This window comes from Solea solea, chromosome 21 (assembly GCF_958295425.1).
Source record: "Solea solea chromosome 21, fSolSol10.1, whole genome shotgun sequence".
Lineage (NCBI taxonomy): Eukaryota > Metazoa > Chordata > Actinopteri > Pleuronectiformes > Soleidae > Solea > Solea solea.
Genome location: NC_081154.1, coordinates 9777625 through 9800815, shown reverse-complemented (window position 1 = coordinate 9800815; position 23191 = coordinate 9777625). Strand labels below are relative to the sequence as shown.

General features: G+C 35.9%; 1 protein-coding gene across 1 annotated transcript; it reads right to left on the bottom strand.

The window, feature by feature from the left end:
- Nucleotides 1-1544: 1544 nt before the first annotated feature.
- Nucleotides 1545-22640, bottom strand: si:ch1073-13h15.3 (inactive all-trans-retinol 13,14-reductase). The gene is made up of 11 exons (XM_058621087.1): nucleotides 22405-22640; nucleotides 20635-20817; nucleotides 5162-5403; nucleotides 4887-5082; nucleotides 4146-4343; nucleotides 3953-4072; nucleotides 3729-3867; nucleotides 3230-3339; nucleotides 2913-3079; nucleotides 2624-2783; nucleotides 1545-2345 (listed from the first exon to the last, which is right to left on the bottom strand). Exons 1-11 carry the CDS (start codon nucleotides 22559-22561, stop codon nucleotides 2176-2178), a joined length of 1842 nt encoding a protein of 613 aa, XP_058477070.1. The 5' UTR covers nucleotides 22562-22640; the 3' UTR covers nucleotides 1545-2175.
- Nucleotides 22641-23191: the final 551 nt, after the last annotated feature.

Here is a 23191-nt window from a genome sequence, read left to right as displayed (position 1 = left end):
TAACTTTTATTATTATTAATAATGATAAGAATAACAAGGTCCAGTCTGTAAGAATGAGTGACATCCAATGGCAAAATAACAAAGAATTGCCCTCTAGAAACATGACGTGTGAGTGAATGGGTGTGAATGGGTGACTGGCAAAACTGTAGTGTGAAGCAACTTTGAGTAGAAAAGCGTATAAAAATACAGGCCATTTACTACATGGGTAGTATTTTACATTTGTACCTATTAAACCCTCTGAAATGTTGCACTCTTTACCCTGTAGGAAAGCACTGGGATAACTCTAAATGTATTAAATGTAACCTTTTGATATATAATTTAACATTAAGTCAGTCATAATAGTTACTGGGTTATAAATCTAAACCCTTATGTTCCAACCTAAAACCTACAACCCAAATATTGTTCAGCCATGGTAACTTTTGCTTTTGTTGGTAATGTTTACCATGTTTATTTATTATTCCTTTTACAAACTGATATCTGTTAAAGTGCAGTAGACTCCAAGACCCTGGGTTTTGAACAATTTAGACCAAAGACCACAATCATTACGATAAATGAAAAGTCAAAAGATCATCAATGACATTTCAAGACATCATGTGGGAACATGAATGGCAGAAACAAAGTCACTGGCAAGCTTTACAATAGCTGTTGAGACCTCATGGTAGTGTTAGAGGGTAAGTCAGGACATAACCAGGATTAAAAAATTTCGACTTGATTTTTAGGTCAGACGGTTTGACTGGGTTTATGCACTTTTCTGTTTACAGCTTTGTGAATCACTCAGAGCACAGTTGCACAGGAAAAGTAAGAGTTACTGTGGATGTCACGTTTATTTCTGGTGAAGTGGTGAACTTTATCTTGCCATGGTAATTATACACTATGGTCTACTGAATTTTTCAGCCAGGCAAAGTCAGTATAATTAACGTCTGTCCCTCCCTTTTTGCCCTCGCTCCTTGAACTAGCCTCAGTTTTGCATTTTTACTTTTTATTCTTATATATGTAAAAAATAAATCAATCAAATAACAGTATAACAGCAGTGAACATGCAGGCTTCAAGCAGCTCTGACAGAGTGAGCTTTCCCTGGGTTTGCATAGCAGAGGGATGGAGGTTGACAGAGTGAGCGAGGTACTGGCATCCCACCGGCTGCATGGACAGAAGGGGCATTCTTCTCCATCGGACCCCCCACCCCAGACTAAGTCATCTCCTACAGACCACAGTTTGTCAGCCAATCTGCCCTCCGTTTACTGAGGAAATGTTCACTTAGTGCAGGAAGTCTGAGGTTTCCACCCTTACGTTTGATTTCAGGAGTTACCCAAACAACACTGGGGTTATAGGTACGGTCAGAACAACATAGGTGGGAACTAAGTCCTGCAGAGATTTCTGATGTCATTTCACCTGTAAATGGTGTATAAATCGCAAGTAAAATATAATAATAATCTCCTATTACACCCAGTGCTATATTATCATGACTCTTAGTAGATTTAAAACACATTTTTCCAAATGATTCATGTGTTTTGTGATGTATATTTTTAAATTTCAATACGCATGTGTGTTTTCTACAGTTTATTGATTATGTACAGTGAAAAACTGCCCTTTTTATAAAGCAAAAAAACTCAAAGAATTATGTGATGTACATACAATTATCATATAGATGAATGCATTTCAATAGCATGTGTCAAAACAACAATTATTAAAGATTGGTGCCCCTAATATAAAGGTAAAATCATTACATCAAGTCAGCTGAGTTGAAGATTCCCACATTCTTAAATTTGAATGTGAAACAAAAAGGTACTTTATTTTACAGAGGATACAATTTACTTGTGTTTATGGTTGTGTGCTTGATCATGAACAAAACAATATTATAATTCAACAAAAATAAAGCAACGGTACACAAAAGAAAAACCAGAAAATGAGAGGCGACAGTCCAGAGTGTTAGTATAAACCACCAGACATAAAGCTCTACCAAAAACACTTAGATTATTATGGACTATTTTTCAATCTACATCTGAAAGTTTTAATTTATTATTTATTTATTTATTTTATTAAGTATGCACAGACAAAACACTATACAGGATAGAATAAGAAGGGTTTTTTTCTGCACTTCCCATAGAAATTAAGAGTCCCATTGCATCAATCTTGTGCAGTTTCACTAATGGCCTGCAGGGGAAGTGCAAAGCTGACTCACTGCAGCTTCTTCTTAGCAGGCTGGGCCAGCTCTCTGGCTTTCCTCCTCTTGAGCTTCTTTTTGAGGAGGAGCAAGTCGATGTAGACGATGTGATCCAACACCGCAGAGGAACAGAGGAGTCCACCATGTAGAGCTCCAGCGATCCCACAACTGAACACGTCCTGACCTGGAACACAGACACACACACACACACACACACACACACACACACACATACAACATGGTGGATGAGAGAAGACCACATGGAGTCTACACTGAGATTGTTGGCTTTTCCTTACAAACACTTCAGATAATACACTGTCTTGTTTAAATCTTTCTCACAGTTATTTTCTGAAATATGCTACTATACTAATCTTGTAAAATTGTTTTGTTTTCTTTAGAATCACAATATTTCTGGTCAGATTTCAGGTCTGAGAAATGGATGAGACACATGAATGTTCATACCTGACAAGTAGAGGTTTTTGACTGGAGTGTTGCACCTGTTCCTCGCCACAGCCTCAGCATGGAAACGGTCAAGGTTGTGTTCAGCTGAGTACATGGCTCCGCGCTGGGCACCAAGGTAGTGCATGTTGGTCAGTGGTGTTGCCACATCCTGGAAAACCAACTGGAAAACAAGTCATAGCCAATTTATACTTCAATCCACTTTAAAAAAAATACAAATAACATCTCAGTAACCTTGAGAGCTTTCGCAGCTAAAACTGGAAGCATATTGGAAGAATTAGGTTGCATCTACCTTGTCTCTGATTTTAGGAAACAGTGTGCAGGCCCAGTCAAACAGGTTCTTAGCGAATCTCATCTTGTAGTCGTAATATTCGTCACCCCTTTTGCGCACAGTCGTGTCCTTCCAGTCCTCAAACCACTCGTACTTCACCATGGTCAATATTGTCATGCAAGATTTTCCTGTAAAAACATGTAGATGATTTTTGTGTTCATAAGTGGTGCAGCTTTAAAAGATGTTTTAGTCGACTACTTTTTTATTGAAGTGGCCTCAGCTTCATTATCTTTTGAAAATTAGGTGCAATTGTTGTAGGGAAAGAAGTGTCTTTGTACCAGGGTGTCTAATGTTGGCTTCTGGGTCTTTGGAAGAAGGCATTGTGATGAACATCATGGGGATGTTATCTGGTGCTTCCTCTTTGTTCAAGGAAAAGAAGTCATCCATCCTGTGAGGGAAAAAAAGGGGAACATTTAATCTTGCCCTCCCAAAGTCAAAGCATCAAAAAAATAATCCACAAGAATTAGCTGTAACCTGAATTGTCCTTTACAGCCACCTAGAGGATAAAAAGGGAACTGTCTTGCTTGGTTGAATATTGTGGAATGGTTACCATATAACACACGTTCCTGGATGTAAACCATTCAATACATATTTTTGCTTCACAGTGACATTTTTCTTCTGCAACATATGAAACAAGAACAATGATAAATGAGGCAATGTTCCTGGTAGTAACTAAGGCGTCACTGAGGAGTCACTACTACCTTATACAATAGTGCCCCCTTGTGGTTATAAACAGCTGCATCCCCGGCAATTGTGATCACCCCTCTGCAAACTTACGACTTGTCCATGTTGTTGTTCTTGAACAGCCAGAAGTTGGTGGACACGAGGTCCAACTCCTCCGCAGTCCCATCAAAGCCAGAGAAGACCAAGAACGATCCTCTGCCATGTTTCATCATGTTCAGTCGTTCCTGAATACCTGAGAAGTGAGGTGAGTGTTCACACTGAAGCTTGTTATACTGTATGTATGTGCCGACATAGAATTTATGATTCCTGTCACTCACCGTCCTGGACTTGAACCTCTGGTGGAAGAAGTTTCTGGAAGGTGGTGAAGACGCCACAGTTTGAGACGACCACTGGTGCATGAACTTCCACTTCCTCCTGACCTTTCCTCACTTTCACACCTGTCACAGGAAGAAAGCGTTCAGTCAAGTTACCTAATTAGCATGTTGCCATTGACAGGTTCTCAGTTCTCACCGTAAGCTGCCCCCTTCTCATTAACCAGGATCTGGGAGACAGGAGCTCTCACCAGGCAGTTTCCTCCATATTTCTGGATAGTGCGAATGATGTGGAAGGCGATTTCACTGGAGCCGCCTTTAGGGTAGTAAGCCCCTCGTTTGTAGTGATGATTCAGGAGGGCATTGATCAAAATACTGGAATCCTTTGGAGCCACACCTGAGTATATTAAAGAAAATTTACTTTACACTACATTGTGCTCAAACTGGTCCCTCATCCATTCATCAAATGTCACACTGTTAAACTCCTGAGCCCCATTGTCACATCCTGTAGTCAGGAGGATTTAGAAATATTCCTGAATAATATAATATATATCGATACTTTTCAATTAGAAAATTTCATCCAATATGAATTCTGTCTTCTGCAACAACTTTAACTTAGCAACAATGGACACAGAAGGCATTACAACTGTGATATTACTGTATCAATGTTTCAAATTAAAGTATTATATTCAGGCGTTTACATCCATAGCGGCGTTTACATCTAAAAATATAAATTTTTCTATGTAAAAAAACATTCCGTCACAGTGCATCATCAGTGTGTTGTGCAGATTTTCTGGGGTTTATACACACTGTCAAAGTATTTACATTGAGTAGAATTTGCATTGCCATTAGTGTCTCAGTGTTCTCATTCTGAAGAAGAGAGGCTAACAGTCTTACTTTTTGTCTGCTTTTCACCACGGTGCCCTTTTTGCAGACTCACCATAGAAAAGGTACGAGAACATGATATGCAGATCCTTGTTGCTCGTCAGGGTGTTCACAAATTGTGTTGCACCCGTACCAGAATAGCGGAAGACTGGTGAGAAGAAGTTTGCAATTCCTGACTTCAGCAGGAACAGAGATATCCACTGAGGAATCAGCTTTAAAGTTGCCAGGTAGTGTGTCTTCTTAGCTACAACCTGTTGGAACATGGAAGAGTTTTAAATGTATTGTTTGCATTTAGGAGGGACTGAAATGTGTCCACTTTCGCTTGAGTACCTTCATTAATTTGAAGTATGCCTCGATGGCCTCAGTATCATCAGGAAATTGTTTCATCAGATGAGTTTTCATCTCAGTTTTACCAGAGACCATGGTGTACTCCCTCATCTCATCACCCAGGCCGATCCGGATGGTGTCAAAATGTTGCTCTAGCTGTTGGAACTCGAGTTGGCCCTCAGAAATCTGGTCAAAGGCGATCCGTAGCAGACTGTTCTCATGGAGCTGACCGATGTAGTGAAGCCCTGGAGAAGAATGAGCAGGATGGGAACATGGTGCAAAGTTATTTTCTAGTTATTTTATTTTATATATAGAAATTGACATCTTATTCAATTATCCAACCCATAAATATATACTTTGTGGGTTGGATAATTGAATAAGGTTTTGTTTAAATTTTACAGTGTTTTTGCCAACATGTATTGATGGAAGAGAATTCAGAAAATTATGTAAATGCATTAACCTCATCACAGTCTCCTATATATCAACCACCACTAAGTGGAAGTGTCTTAATCTGCCGTTGTTTTAAGATTGTGCTTTAAAAAAGCTTTTCTGAAAACAGTGTCTCTTTATTTTCCTCCCACAAGCTCTTGTCTTAAAAAGAGAACAATTAACCGTTTATATTCAACTCATTTTTAGCTTCCCTGTTTTTCTTTATTATGTGTGTGTAGCTTGGATTGGCACCAGCAACTTCCTAGATTTTGATTTTAGACTATTGGAAGAAAAATTGTGAATGTTCTACAGATTGTTGAAGGATGAAAAAGTGCATTATTTGCAGCCCGTCTCACTGGACAATCCTTGACAACAGGTGCTAAGATCTAATCAGTAGAGTTTCAACAGTTATTTTCATAATACAAAATCTCCCAAAAAAGTCATGCTATAGTATGTCGTCCAAAAATCAGTCAAAAAGTCATACTATAGTATATCGTCCAAAATCATTCAAAAAAGTCATAGTAAAGCATGTTGTCCAAAATCAGCTAAAAAAGTCATAGTATAGAGCATGTCGTCCAAAATCAGTCGAAAAAGTCATGCTATAGTATGTCGTCCAAAATCAGTCAAAAAAGTCATAGTATAGTATGTCGTCCAAAATCAGTCAAAAAAGTCATGCTATAGTATGTCGTCCAAAATCAGTCAAAAAAGTCACAGTAAAGCATGTCGTCAAAAATCAGCTAAAAAAGTCATAGTATAGCATGTCGTCCAAAATCAGTCGAAAAAGTCATGCTATAGTATGTCGTCCAAAATCAGTCAAAAAAGTCATAGTATAGTATGTCGTCCAAAATCAGTCAAAAAAGTCAAAGTATAGTATGTCGTCCAAAATCACCTAAGAATGTCATAGTATAGTATGTCGTCCAAAATCAGTCAAAAAAGTCATAGTATAGTATGTCGCCTGAAATCAGTCAAAAAAGTCATAGTATACTATGTCATGCAAAATCTCCCAAAAAAGTCATGCTATAGTATGTCGTCCAAAATCAGTCAAAAAGTCATACTATAGTATATCGTCCAAAATCAGTCAAAAAAGTCATGCTATAGTATGTCGTCCAAAATCAGTCAAAAAAGTCATAGTATGTCGTCCAAAATCAGTCAAAAAAGTCAAAGTATAGCATGTCGTCCAAAATCACCTAAGAATGTCATAGTATAGTATGTCGTCCAAAATCAGTCAAAAAAGTCATAGTATAGTATGTCGCCCGAAATCAGTCAAAAAAGTCATAGTATAGTATGTCATCCAAAATCTCCCAAAAAAGTCATGCTATAGTATGTCGTCCAAAATCAGTCAAAAAGTCATACTATAGTATATCGTCCAAAATCAGTCAAAACAGTCATAGTATAGCATGTCGTCCAAAATCTGTCAAAAAAGTCATACTATAGTATATCGTCCAAAATCATTCAAAACAGTCATAGTATAGCATGTCGTCCAAAATCTGTCAAAAAAGTCATACTATAGTATATCGTCCAAAATCATTCAAAACAGTCATAGTATAGCATGTCGTCCAAAATCTGTCAAAAAAGTCATAGTAAAGCATGTCGTCCAAAATCAGCTAAAAAAGTCATAGCATAGCATGTCGTCCAAAATCTGTCAAAAAAGTCATAGTAAAGCATGTCGTCCAAAATCTGTCAAAAAGTCATAGTATAGCATGTCATGCAAAATCACCCAAAAAAGTCATGTTATAGTATGTCGTCCAAAATCAGTCAAAAAGTCATAGTATAGCATGTTGTCCAAAATCAGTCAAAAATGTCATAGCATAGCATGTCGTCCAAAATCTGTCAAAAAAGTCATAGTAAAGCATGTCGTCCAAAATCCTTCAAAAAAGTCATAGTATAGCATGTCGTCCAAAATCTGTCAAAAAAGTCATAGTAAAGCATGTCGTCCAAAATCAGCTAAAAAGTTATAGTATAGTATGTCGTCCAAAATCAGTCAAAAAAGTCATAGTATAGTATGTCGTCCAAAATCACCTAAAAATGTCATAGTATAGCATGTCGTCCAAAATCGGTCAAAAAAGTCATAGTAAAGCATGTCGTCCAAAATCAGTCAAAAAAGTCATAGCATAGCATGTCGTCCAAAATCTGTCAAAAAAAGTCATAGTATAGCATGTCGTCCAAAATCTGTCAAAAAAGTCATAGTATAGCATGTCGTCCAAAATCAGTCAGAAAAGTCATGCTATAGTATGTCGTCCAAAACCAGTCAAAAAGTCATACTATAGTATATCGTTCAAAAACATTCAAAAAAGTCATAGTATAGCATGTCGTCCAAAATCAGTAAAAAATGTCATAGCATAGCATGTCGTCCGAAATCTGTCAAAAAAGTCATAGTAAAGCATGTCGTCCAAAATCAGCTAAAAAAGTCATAGTATAGCATGTCGTCCAAAATCAGTCAAAAAAGTCATAGTATAGTATGTCGTCCAAAATCTGTCAAAAAAGTCATAGTAAAGCATGTCGTCCAAAATCACCTAAAAATGTCATAGTATAGCATGTCGTCCAAAATCTGTCAAAAAAGTCATAGTAAAGCATGTCGTCCAAAATCAGCTAAAAAAGTCATAGTATAGCATGTCGTCCGAAATCAGTCAAAAAAGTCATGCTAGAGTATGTCGTCCAAAATCAGTCAAAAAAGTCATAGTATAGTATGTCGTCCAAAATCAGTCAAAAAAGTCATTGTATAGTATGTCGTCCAAAATCACCTAAGAATGTCATAGTATAGTATGTCGCCCGAAATCAGTCAAAAAAGTCATAGTATAGTATGTCGTCCAAAATCAGTCAAAAAAGTCATAGTAAAGCATGTCGTCCAAAATCAGCTAAAAATGTCATAGTATAGCATGTCATTTTTTCGTCCAAAATCATTCAAAAAAGTCATAGTATAGCATGTCGTCCAAAATCAGTCAAAAATGTCATAGCATAGCATGTCGTCCAAAATCTGTCAAAAAAGTCATAGTAAAGCATGTCGTCCAAAATCTGTCAAAAAGTCATAGTATAGCATGTCATGCAAAATCACCCAAAAAAGTCATGCTATAGTATGTCGTCCAAAATCAGTCAAAAAAGTCATAGTATAGTATGTCGTCCAAAATCAGTCAAAAAAGTCAAAGTATAGTATGTCGTCCAAAATCACCTAAGAATGTCATAGTATAGTATGTCGTCCAAAATCAGTCAAAAATGTCATAGCATAGCATGTCGTCCAAAATCTGTCATAAAAGTCATATTAAAGCATGTCGTCCAAAATCTGTCAAAAAAGTCATAGTAAAGCATGTCGTCCAAAATCAGTCAAAAAAGTCATAGTAAAGCATGTCGTCCAAAATCTGTCAAAAAAGTCATAGTAAAGCATGTCGTCCAAAATCAGTCAAAAAAGTCATAGCATAGCATGTCGTCCAAAATCTGTCAAAAAAGTCATAGTATAGCATGTCGTCCAAAATCTGTCAAAAAAGTCATAGTATAGCATGTCGTCCAAAATCAGTCAAAAAAGTCATAGTAAAGCATGTCGTCCAAAATCAGCTAAAAAAGTCATAGTATAGCATGTCGTCCGAAATCAGTCAAAAAAGTCATGCTAGAGTATGTCGTCCAAAATCAGTCAAAAAAGTCATAGTATAGCATGTCGTTCAAAATCAGTCAAAAAAGTCATAGTATAGTATGTCATGCAAAATCACCCAAAAAAGTCATGCTATAGTATGTCGTCCAAAATCAGTCAAAAAGTCATACTATAGTATATCGTCCAAAATCAGTCAAAAATGTCATAGCATAGCATGTCGTCCAAAATCTGTCAAAAGTCATACTACAGTATATCGTCCAAAATCATTCAAAAAAAGTCATAGTATAGCATGTCGTCCAAAATCTGTCAAAAAAGTCATAGTAAAGCATGTCGTCCAAAATCAGCTAAAAAAGTCATAGTATAGCATGTCGTCCAAAATCAGTCGAAAAAGTCATGCTATAGTATGTCGTCCAAAATCAGTCAAAAAGTCATAGTATAGCATGTCGTCCAAAATCTGTCAAAAAAGTCATAGTAAAGCATGTCGTCCAAAATCAGCTAAAAAAGTCATAGTATAGCATGTCGTCCAAAATCAGTCGAAAAAGTCATAGTAAAGCATGTCGTCCAAAATCTGTCAAAAAGTCATAGTATAGCATGTCATGCAAAATCACCCAAAAAAGTCATGTTATAGTATGTCGTCCAAAATCAGTCAAAAAGTCATAGTATAGCATGTTGTCCAAAATCAGTCAAAAATGTCATAGCATAGCATGTCGTCCAAAATCTGTCAAAAAAGTCATAGTAAAGCATGTCGTCCAAAATCCTTCAAAAAAGTCATAGTATAGCATGTCGTCCAAAATCTGTCAAAAAAGTCATAGTAAAGCATGTCGTCCAAAATCAGCTAAAAAGTTATAGTATAGTATGTCGTCCAAAATCAGTCAAAAAAGTCATAGTATAGTATGTCGTCCAAAATCACCTAAAAATGTCATAGTATAGTATGTCGTCCAAAACCAGTCAAAAAGTCATACTATAGTATATCGTTCAAAAACATTCAAAAAAGTCATAGTATAGCATGTCGTCCAAAATCAGTAAAAAATGTCATAGCATAGCATGTCGTCCGAAATCTGTCAAAAAAGTCATAGTAAAGCATGTCGTCCAAAATCAGCTAAAAAAGTCATAGTATAGCATGTCGTCCAAAATCAGTCAAAAAAGTCATAGTATAGTATGTCGTCCAAAATCTGTCAAAAAAGTCATAGTAAAGCATGTCGTCCAAAATCACCTAAAAATGTCATAGTATAGCATGTCGTCCAAAATCTGTCAAAAAAGTCATAGTAAAGCATGTCGTCCAAAATCAGCTAAAAAAGTCATAGTATAGCATGTCGTCCGAAATCAGTCAAAAAAGTCATGCTAGAGTATGTCGTCCAAAATCAGTCAAAAAAGTCATAGTATAGTATGTCGTCCAAAATCAGTCAAAAAAGTCATTGTATAGTATGTCGTCCAAAATCACCTAAGAATGTCATAGTATAGTATGTCGCCCGAAATCAGTCAAAAAAGTCATAGTATAGTATGTCGTCCAAAATCAGTCAAAAAAGTCATAGTAAAGCATGTCGTCCAAAATCAGCTAAAAATGTCATAGTATAGCATGTCATTTTTTCGTCCAAAATCATTCAAAAAAGTCATAGTATAGCATGTCGTCCAAAATCAGTCAAAAATGTCATAGCATAGCATGTCGTCCAAAATCTGTCAAAAAAGTCATAGTAAAGCATGTCGTCCAAAATCTGTCAAAAAGTCATAGTATAGCATGTCATGCAAAATCACCCAAAAAAGTCATGCTATAGTATGTCGTCCAAAATCAGTCAAAAAAGTCATAGTATAGTATGTCGTCCAAAATCAGTCAAAAAAGTCAAAGTATAGTATGTCGTCCAAAATCACCTAAGAATGTCATAGTATAGTATGTCGTCCAAAATCAGTCAAAAATGTCATAGCATAGCATGTCGTCCAAAATCTGTCATAAAAGTCATATTAAAGCATGTCGTCCAAAATCTGTCAAAAAAGTCATAGTAAAGCATGTCGTCCAAAATCAGTCAAAAAAGTCATAGTAAAGCATGTCGTCCAAAATCTGTCAAAAAAGTCATAGTAAAGCATGTCGTCCAAAATCAGTCAAAAAAGTCATAGCATAGCATGTCGTCCAAAATCTGTCAAAAAAGTCATAGTATAGCATGTCGTCCAAAATCTGTCAAAAAAGTCATAGTATAGCATGTCGTCCAAAATCAGTCAAAAAAGTCATGCTATAGTATGTCGTCCAAAACCAGTCAAAAAAGTCATACTATAGTATATCGTCCAAAAACATTCAAAAAAGTCATAGTATAGCATGTCGTCCAAAATCTGTCAAAAAAGTCATAGTATAGCATGTCGTTCAAAATCAGTCAAAAAAGTCATAGTATAGTATGTCATGCAAAATCACCCAAAAAAGTCATGCTATAGTATGTCGTCCAAAATCAGTCAAAAAGTCATACTATAGTATATCGTCCAAAATCAGTCAAAAATGTCATAGCATAGCATGTCGTCCAAAATCTGTCAAAAGTCATACTACAGTATATCGTCCAAAATCATTCAAAAAAAGTCATAGTATAGCATGTCGTCCAAAATCTGTCAAAAAAGTCATAGTAAAGCATGTCGTCCAAAATCAGCTAAAAAAGTCATAGTATAGCATGTCGTCCAAAATCAGTCGAAAAAGTCATGCTATAGTATGTCGTCCAAAATCAGTCAAAAAGTCATAGTATAGCATGTCGTCCAAAATCTGTCAAAAAAGTCATAGTAAAGCATGTCGTCCAAAATCAGCTAAAAAAGTCATAGTATAGCATGTCGTCCAAAATCAGTCGAAAAAGTCATAGTAAAGCATGTCGTCCAAAATCTGTCAAAAAGTCATAGTATAGTATGTCGTCCAAAATCAATCAAAAAAGTCAAGGTATAGTATGTCGTCCAAAATCCCCTAAGAATGTCATAGTATAGTATGTCGCCCGAAATCAGTCAAAAAAGTCATAGTATAGTATGTCATGCAAAATCTCCCAAAAAAGTCATGCTATAGTATGTCGTCCAAAATCAGTCAAAAAGTCATACTATAGTATATCGTCCAAAATCATTCAAAACAGTCATAGTATAGCATGTCGTCCAAAATCTGTCAAAAAAGTCATAGTATAGTATGTCGTCCAAAATCAGCTAAAAAAGTCATAGTATAGCATGTCGTCCAAAATCAGTAAAAAAGTCATAGTATAGCATGTCGTCCAAAATCAGTCAAAAATGTCATAGCATAGCATGTCGTCCAAAATCTGTCAAAAAAGTCATAGTAAAGCATGTCGTCCAAAATCTGTCAAAAAGTCATAGTATAGCATGTCATGCAAAATCACCCAAAAAAGTCATGCTATAGTATGTCGTCCAAAATCAGTCAAAAAGTCATACTATAGTATATCGTCCAAAATCAGTCAAAAATGTCATAGTATAGCATGTCGTCCAAAATCTGTCAAAAAAGTCATACTACAGTATATCGTCCAAAATCCTTCAAAAAAGTCATAGTATAGCATGTCGTCCAAAATCTGTCAAAAAAGTCATGCTATAGTATGTCGTCCAAAATCAGTCAAAAAAATCATAGTATAGTATGTCGTCCAAAATCAGTCAAAAAAGTCATAGTATAGTATGTCGTCCAAAATCAGTCAAAAAAGTCATAGTATAGTATGTCGCCGGAAATCAGTCAAAAAAGTCATAGTATAGTATGTCGTCCAAAGTCAAAAAAGTCATTGTATAGTATGTCGCCCGAAATCAGTCAAAAAAAGTCATAGTAAAGCATGTCGTCCAAAATCAGCTAAAAAAGTCATAGTATAGCATGTCGTCCAAAATCAGTCAAAAAAGTCATGCTATAGTATGTCGTCCAAAATCTGTCAAAAAGTCATGCTATAGTATGTCGTCCAAAATCACCTAAAAATGTCATAGTAAAGTATGTCGTCCAAAATCAGTCAAAAAAGTCATAGTATAGTATGTCGTCCAAAATCAGTCAAAAAAGTCATAGTATAGTATGTCGTCCAAAATCAGTCAAAAAAGTCATGCTATAGTATGTCGTCCAAAATCAGCTAAAAAAAGTCATGTCGTCCAAAATCAGTCAAAAAAGTCATGCTATAGTATGTTGTCCAAAATCAGTAAAAAAAGTCATGCTATAGTATGTGGTCCAAAATCAGTCAAAAAAGTCATAGTATAGTATGTCGTCCAAAATCAGTCAAAAAAGTCATGCTGTAGTATGTTGTCCAAAATCAGTCAAAAAAGTCATAGTATAGTATGTCGTCCAAAATCAGTCAATAAAGTCATAGTATAGTATGTCGTCCAAAGTCACCTAAACATGTCTTAATTCCTGTGAGGGGTGGGATTTGAACTAGGGTGGCATGGGGAGGGTGGTATCCAGAATGTGAACATAAACCACTAGGCCAACAGGGAGGTTGTAATACTGGTATCTTCAAAAAAGTCATAGTATAGTATGTCATGCAAAATCACCCAAAAAAGTCATAGTATAGTTTGTCATCCAAAATCAGTCAAAAAAGTCATAGTATAGTATGTCGCCCGAAATCAGTCAAAAAAGTCATAGTATAGTATGTCGTCCAAAATCAGTCAAAAAAGTCATAGTATAGTATGTCGTCCAAAATCTGTCAAAAAAGTCATAGTAAAGCATGTCTTCCAAAATCAGCTAAAAAAGTCATAGTAAAGCATGTCGTCCAAAATCAGTCAAAAAAGTCATAGTATAGCATGTCGTCCAAAATCTGTCAAAAAAGCCATAGTATAGCATGTCGTCCAAAATCTGTCAAAAAAGTCATGCTATAGTATGTCGTCCAAAATCTGTCAAAAAAGTCATGCTATAGTATGTCGTCCAAAATCTGTCAAAAAAGTCATGCTATAGTATGTCGTCCAAAATCATTCAAAAAAAGTCATAGTATAGTATGTCGTCCAAAATCAGTCAAAAAAGGCATAGTATAGTATGTCGTCCAAAGTCACCTAAGCATATATTAATTCCTGTGAGGGGTGGGATTTGAACTAGGGTGGCATGGGGAGGGTGGTATACAGAATGTGAACATAAACCTCTAGGCCAACAGGGAGGTTGTAATACTGGTATCTTCAAAAAAGTCATAGTATAGCATGTCGTCCAAAATCAGTCAAAAAAGTCATGCTATAGTATGTCGTCCAAAATCAGTCAAAAAAGTCATAGTATAGCATATCGTCCACAATCATTCAAAAAAGTCATAGTATAGTATGTCGTCCAAAATCAGTCAAAAAAGTCATAGTATAGTATGTCGTCCAAAATCAGTCAAAAAAGTCTTGTATAGTATGTCGTCCAAAATCAGTCAAAAAAGTCATAGTATAGTATGTCGTCCAAAATCAGTCAAAAAAGTCATAGTATAGTATGTCGCCCGAAATCAGTCAAAAAAGTCATAGTATAGCATGTCGTCCAAAATCTGTCAAAAAAGTCATAGTATAGCATGTCGTCCAAAATCAGTCAAAAAAGTCATAGTATAGTATGTCATGCAAAATCACCCAAAAAAGTCATGCTATAGTATGTTGTCCAAAATCAGTCAAAAAGCCATACTATAGTATATCGTCCAGAATCAGTCAAAAATGTCAGAGCATAGCATGTCGTCCAAAATCTGTCAAAAAAGTCATAGTAAAGCATGTCGTCCAAAATCAGCTAAAAAAGTCATAGTATAGCATGTCGTCCAAAATCAGTCAAAAAAGTCATAGTATAGCATGTCGTCCAAAATCTGTCAAAAAAGTCATACTACAGTATATCGTCCAAAATCCTTCAAAAAAGTCATAGTATAGCATGTCGTCCAAAATCTGTCAAAAAAGTCATAGTAAAGCATGTCGTCCAAAATCAGCTAAAAAAGACATAGTATAGTATGTCGTCCAAAATCAGTCAAAAAAGTCATAGTATAGTATGTCGTCCAAAATCACCTAAAAATGTCATAGTATAGCATGTCGTCCAAAATCGGTCAAAAAAGTCATAGTAAAGCATGTCGTCAAAAATCAGCTTAAAAAGTCATAGTATAGCATGTCGTCCAAAATCAGTCAAAAAAGTCATGCTATAGTATGTCGTCCAAAATCAGTCAAAAAAGTCATGCTATAGTATGTTGTCCAAAATCATTCAAAAAAGTCATAGTATAGTATGTCGTCCAAAATCAGCTAAAAAAGTCATACTATAGCATGTCGTCCAAAATCAGTCAAAAATGTCATGCTATAGTATGTCGTCCAAAATCAGTCAAAAAAGTCATAGTATAGTATGTCGTCCAAAATCAGTCAAAAAAGTCATAGTATAGTATGTCGCCGGAAATCAGTCAAAAAAGTCATAGTATAGTATGTCGTCCAAAGTCAAAAAAGTCATAGTATAGTATGTCGCCCGAAATCAGTCAAAAAAAGTCATAGTAAAGCATGTCGTCCAAAATCAGCTAAAAAAGTCATAGTATAGCATGTCGTCCAAAATCAGTCAAAAAGTCATGCTATAGTATGTCGTCCAAAATCTGTCAAAAAGTCATGCTATAGTATGTCGTCCAAAATCACCTAAAAATGTCATAGTATAGTATGTCGTCCAAAATCAGTCAAAAAAGTCATAGTATAGTATGTCGTCCAAAATCAGTCAAAAAAGTCATAGTATAGTATGTCGTCCAAAATCAGTCAAAAAAGTCATGCTATAGTATGTCGTCCAAAATCAGTAAAAAAAGTCATGCTATAGTATGTGGTCCAAAATCAGTCAAAAAAGTCATAGTATAGTATGTCGTCCAAAATCAGTCAAAAAAGTCATAGTATAGTATGTTGTCCAAAATCAGTCAAAAAAGTCATAGTATAGTATGTCGTCCAAAATCAGTCAATAAAGTCATAGTATAGTATGTCGTCCAAAGTCACCTAAACATGTCTTAATTCCTGTGAGGGGTGGGATTTGAACTAGGGTGGCATGGGGAGGGTGGTATCCAGAATGTGAACATAAACCACTAGGCCAACAGGGAGGTTGTAATACTGGTATCTTCAAAAAAGTCATAGTATAGTATGTCATGCAAAATCACCCAAAAAAGTCATGCTATAGTATGTCGTCCAAAATCAGTCAAAAAAGTCATAGCATAGCATGTCGTCCAAAATTTGTCAAAAAAGTCATAGTATAGCATGTCGTCCAAAATCAGTCAAAAAAGTCATGCTATAGTATGTCGTCCAAAATCAGTCAAAAAAGTCATAGTATAGCATATCGTCCACAATCATTCAAAAAAGTCATAGTATAGTATGTCGTCCAAAATCAGTCAAAAAAGTCATAGTATAGTATGTCGTCCAAAATCAGTCAAAAAAGTCATAGTATAGTATGTCGTCCAAAATCAGTCAAAAAAGTCATAGTATAGTATGTCGTCCAAAATCAGTCAAAAAAGTCATAGTATAGTATGTCGCCCGAAATCAGTCAAAAAAGTCATAGTATAGCATGTCGTCCAAAATCTGTCAAAAAAGTCATAGTATAGCATGTCGTCCAAAATCAGTCAAAAAAGTCATAGTATAGTATGTCATGCAAAATCACCCAAAAAAGTCATGCTATAGTATGTTGTCCAAAATCAGTCAAAAAGCCATACTATAGTATATCGTCCAGAATCAGTCAAAAATGTCAGAGCATAGCATGTCGTCCAAAATCTGTCAAAAAAGTCATAGTAAAGCATGTCGTCCAAAATCAGCTAAAAAAGTCATAGTATAGCATGTCGTCCAAAATCAGTCAAAAAAGTCATAGTATAGCATGTCGTCCAAAATCTGTCAAAAAAGTCATACTACAGTATATCGTCCAAAATCCTTCAAAAAAGTCATAGTATAGCATGTCGTCCAAAATCTGTCAAAAAAGTCATAGTAAAGCATGTCGTCCAAAATCAGCTAAAAAAGACATAGTATAGTATGTCGTCCAAAATCAGTCAAAAAAGTCATAGTATAGTATGTCGTCCAAAATCACCTAAAAATGTCATAGTATAGCATGTCGTCCAAAATCGGTCAAAAAAGTCATAGTAAAGCATGTCGTCAAAAATCAGCTTAAAAAGTCATAGTATAGCATGTCGTCCAAAATCAGTCAAAAAAGTCATGCTATAGTATGTCGTCCAAAATCAGTCAAAAAAGTCATGCTATAGTATGTTGTCCAAAATCATTCAAAAAAGTCATAGTATAGTATGTCGTCCAAAATCAGTCAAAAAAGTCATAGTATAGTATGTCGTCCAAAATCAGCTAAAAAAGTCATACTATAGCATGTCGTCCAAAATCAGTCAAAAAAGTCATGCTATAGTATGTCGTCCAAAATCAGTCAAAAAAGTCATAGTATAGTATGTCGTCCAAAATCAGTCAAAAAAGTCATAGTATAGTATGTCGTCCAAAATCACCTAAAAATGTCATAGTATAGTATGTCGTCCAAAATCTGTCAAAAATGTCATAGTATAGTATGTCGTCCAAAATCAGTCAAAAAGTCATATTCATACTATATCGTCCAAAATCAGTCAAAAATGTCATAGCATAGCATGTCGTCCAAAATCTGTCAAAAAAGTAATAGTATAGCATGTCGTCCAAAATCTGTCAAAAAAGTCATACTACAGTATATGGTCCAAAATCTGTCAAAAAAGTCATAGTATAGTATGTCGTCCAAAATCAGTCAAAAAAGTCATGCTATAGTATGTCGTCCAAAATCAAAAAAGTCATAGTATAGTATGTCGCCCGAAATCAGTCAAAAAAAGTCATAGTAAAGCATGTCGTCCAAAATCAGCTAAAAAAGTCATAGTATAGCATGTCGTCCAAAATCAGTCAAAAAGTCATGCTATAGTATGTCGTCCAAAATCTGTCAAAAAATCATGCTATAGTATGTCGTCCAAAATCACCTAAAAAAGTCATAGTATAGTATGTCGTCCAAAATCAGTCAAAAAAGTCATAGTATAGTATGTCGTCCAAAATCAGTCAAAAAAGTCATAGTATAGTATGTCATCCAAAATCAGTCAAAAAAGTCATGCTATAGTATGTCGTCCAAAATCAGCTAAAAAAGTCATGTCGTCCAAAATCAGTCAAAAAAGTCATGCTATAGTATGTTGTCCAAAATCAGTAAAAAAAAGTCATGCTATAGTATGTGGTCCAAAATCAGTCAAAAAAGTCATAGTATAGTATGTCGTCCAAAATCAGTCAAAAAAGTCATGCTATAGTATGTTGTCCAAAATCAGTCAAAAAAGTCATAGTATAGTATGTCGTCCAAAATCAGTCAATAAAGTCATAGTATAGTATGTCGTCCAAAGTCACCTAAACATGTCTTAATTCCTGTGAGGGGTGGGATTTGAACTAGGGTGGCATGGGGAGGGTGGTATCCAGAATGTGAACATAAACCACTAGGCCAACAGGGAGGTTGTAATACTGGTATCTTCAAAAAAGTCATAGTATAGTATGTCATGCAAAATCACCCAAAAAAGTCATGCTATAGTATGTCGTCCAAAATCAGTCAAAAAAGTCATAGTATAGTTTGTCATCCAAAATCAGTCAAAAAAGTCATAGTATAGTATGTCGCCCGAAATCAGTCAAAAAAGTCATAGTATAGTATGTCGTCCAAAATCAGTCAAAAAAGTCATAGTATAGTATGTCGTCCAAAATCTGTCAAAAAAGTCATAGTATAGTATGTCGCCCGAAATCAGTCAAAAAAGTCATAGTATAGTATGTCGTCCAAAATCAGCTAAAAAAGTCATGTCGTCCAAAATCAGTCAAAAAGTCATGCTATAGTATGTCGTCCAAAATCAGTCAAAAAAGTCATAGTATAGTATGTCGTCCAAAATCAGTCAAAAAAGTCATAGTATAGTATGTCGTCCAAAATCTGTCAAAAAGTCATGCTATAGTATGTCGTCCAAAATCAGTCAAAAAAGTCATAGTATAGTATGTCGTCCAAAATCTGTCAAAAAGTCATGCTATAGTATGTCGTCCAAAATCAGTCAAAAAAGTCATAGTATAGCATGTCGTCCAAAATCTGTCAAAAAAGTCATACTACAGTTTATCGTCCAAAATCACCTAAAAATGTCATAGTATAGTATGTCGTCCAAAATCACCTAAAAATGTCATAGTATGTCGTCCAAAATCAGTCAAAAAAGTCATAGTATAGTATGTCGTCCAAAATCAGTCAAAAAAGTCATAGTATAGTATGACGTCCAAAATCTGTCAAAAAAGTCATAGTAAAGCATGTCATGCAAAATCAGCTAAAAAAGTCATAGTATAGCATGTCGTCCAAAATCAGTCAAAAAAGTCATAGCATAGCATGTCGTCCAAAATTTGTCAAAAAAGTCATGCTATAGTATGTCGTCCAAAATCTGTCAAAAAAGTCATAGTATAGTATGTCGTCCAAAATCAGTCAAAAAAGTCATAGTATAGTATGTCATGCAAAATCACCCAAAAAAAGTCATGCTATAGCATGTCGTCCAAAATCAGCTAAAAAAGTCATAGTATAGCATGTCGTCCAAAATCAGTCAAAAAAGTCATGCTATAGTATGTCGTCCAAAATCTGTCAAAAAAGTCATAGTATAGTATGTCGTCCAAAATCAGTCAAAAAAGTCATAGTATAGTATGTCGTCCAAAATCAGTCAAAAAAGTCATAGTATAGTATGTTGTCCAAAATCAGTCAAAAAAGTCATAGTATAGTATGTCGTCCAAAATCACCTAAAAATGTCTTAATTCCTGTGAGGGGTGGGATTTGAACTAGGATGGCCGGGGGAGGGTGGTATCCAGAATGTGAACATAAACCACTAGGCCAACAGGGAGGTTGTAATACTGGTATCTTCAAAAAAGTCATAGTATAGTATGTCGTCCAAAATCACCCAAAAAAGTCATGCTATAGTATGTCGTCCAAAATCAGTCAAAAAAGTCATAGTATAGTTTGTCGTCCAAAATCAGTCAAAAAAGTCATGCTATAGTATGTCGTCCAAAATCAGTCAAAATAGTCATAGTATAGTATGTCGTCCAAAATCAGTCAAAATAGTCATAGTATAGTATGTTGTCCAAAACCAGTCAAAAAAGTCATACTATAGTATGTCGTCCAAAATCAGTCAAAAAAGTCATAGCATAGCATGTCGTCCAAAATCAGTCAAAAAAGTCATAGTATAGTTTGTCGTCCAAAATCAGTCAAAAAAGTCATAGTATAGTATGTCGTCCAAAATCAGTCAAAATAGTCATAGTATAGTATGTCGTCCAAAATCTGTCAAAAAAGTCATAGTATAGCATGTCGTCCAAAATCTGTCAAAAAAAGTCATAGTATAGTATGTCATATATGCAAGTATTAAAAAGATCCCACTTGTGTAGCCCTTATAGACTTTTTGCAAACTCAACATTTTGAATTCTGATCAATTTAAACCTATTCAAACAGTTTAATTTCGTCCTTTTTTCTTTTTTGTGACTTTTAGTGTATTCAATTCATTTATGAAATGTTCATATAGTTAGATTCATCTAGAAGGTAGATAAACTTCATCACATGTCTTCTTACCAACATCAAATTCAAAGCCTTTCTCGACGTAGGTGTGGCAGCAGCCTCCCGCCTGGTCATGCTGCTCCAGCACCAGGACTCTCTTCCCTGCTTTGGCCAGTGTGGCTCCAGCGGTCAGTCCACCAATACCACTACCAACGACAATGACATCCAGATTCTGAGGTACTTTGTCCTGAGTGAAACCTGGGAAGGACACACAAAACTGATTTAAACATTTTTTTCTTTTTGGAGTTACAGGTCTGAAGGTTGCACTGCACACCTCTCCTACAAGAGCTGCTATGCATTACTAATTCCAGTGTTATCATGTCGGCAGTAAAACATTAGATTAAGCTGCAAAAATAATCCTCATGGTCATAATCTAATGAAGATAAAAACACACTCATGCTAATCTAAACTCTGAGTTATGGCACAGCAGATAGGAAATTTAGATAAAACTCAGCTCAGCAGCTTGTAAAATCCTCCGACATATTTCAGAGAGTTTGTATTTTATGTATCTTTGCTTAACTGTGGCTTTATTCACAACGGTTTTACAGTCCTAAATGACCTTCAAATACAACTTTTCGAAAATATCACAATATGAGAAAACTCCCAACTCATACTTTATTTGTAAACAATTTTATTATCACATATTTTACAGTACGTTCACACAACACAGCTCCACTTGGAGTTGCTGACATGAGTTCTTTAACATCTGCCATCTACAATAATGTCTAATATAAATACCACTTATGAAAACTGTGTTTTAAAAAAGGCAGCTACTATTCTACGGAAGCCCAGAACAGCCACAGTCACCATTATATTTTATTCATTAATGAATAGTACTGCTGACATCATCATCTCACAGCCTCCTATATTATATAGGTTTGATCAATTCAATAAACAGACTTAATGCACGTTGTTCTCTATTAAATGAATAAAAAGAGAAATCCTGCTCTTTTAACTTTTCATGGAAGTTTTGTTTTCTTCAGTTAGACAGATATTGTGATGTCTCGATATATGACTGTCTTACAATATATCGATTCTCACGGAATTGCTGTTTTGTGATATTATTGGTATCGTGGACCATGTATCGTGTATGGTATCGCATTATGTTATTGTGACTCCCACCCCTAATCTGGAAAGAGGGAAAGGAGGAAGAGGATCTGATCAATTCAGGTTGTTGATTAATGCACATCTCCGCATGGTACAGACTGACTTTAATCAGTCTAAAAGCACACAGACATAGTCTAAGGTGAATTGTGTCATAGCCGCACATCAGTGCTCTCCTGCCTCATCCCAACATCATCAACTTCTGGTGCTTGTTCTCATCTTTAAACCTGACTTTTTTTAAAGTCTCTTAAGCTTTTCATTTTCAAACACTTGTTTTACAACTCTGTTTTGTTATTCTTTATTCTTGTTAACATATTTTTTTCTCATGTTCTACATCACTTCACTTTTGTTATCCCGAGATAAAGAGGAAGCCTGATAACGACCCAGGTGAATCAGGTGTGCTGGAGCAGGGACACTTTCTAAAACATGCAGGGCAGTGAGTGTGTGTGGGTTCCTCCCACAGTCTAAAAACAGGCACATTTGAGGATTAGGACACTCTAAAAATTGACTGATAGTTGTTTGTCTCCATGTGGCCCTGTGATGGACCGGTGACCTGTACCTTGCCCTTTATCACCTGGGATTGGCACCAGCAAACCCTCATGTGGAGGATAAAGCAGCAGTAGAAGATGGATGAAATCACGTCACGTTGTTCAGTCAGTGTGAAGCTATACACATTTTTACCTTGCTTGATGACTTTGTCCCGATTCTTCTGATCAAACTCACGAGGTCCAGGAGGTCTCACCGACTCCAGTGTGAAGGGGCTCGGTTTCCCAAACAGATACCAGTATGTGCCGCCGGCCCATATAACCAGCCAGACTAAGAAAATCAAGAGCCACATTGTGGAGATGATCGATCACTCTGTTACACTGGTGTGTTGCACAGTGTTTGCAGCAACTGCGCTTCTGAACATCGCTGTCCTCATGAGGCTCCTTTTAATACGCCCAGTGTCAAAGGTCCATAAAAGAGAGGAAGGACTTTGATACGCAGCTCTCCTCGTGTTCAGTGCGATAATAAAGATAAAGTGGTGAAAAGAGCCAGTTTCTCTTGTTATGGCTGAGCATAAATCACAATAACAGTGTGTCAGCTGATGGATGCACAAAAATGACTGTGTCTGTGTATATTTCAAGGCATTAATGTGATGTGTTTCTTTTGTGCACCTCCTCAGCTGAATGCACACCTGACCTCACTCAACCTCATCAGGCAAAGTGGATTAACCTGAGTGTTGTGCTGTACAACAGAAGAAAGTGTGTCAGTCACCTTGCTCACAACACTTTTTTATTGTTCTTTGGAATATACTAAAGGTACAATTTTCTTTTTGTTACCTCAGATTCTCTAGTTTCACATGTATTGTGACTCCCCCTCATCCCCTAGTTCTTTGGGCCGTAACAGAAGGGGTGACAATTGAAACCGGTGGATTTTATGTCACTAAATGAATTCCACTGATTTATATTTACATGAGATACTGTAT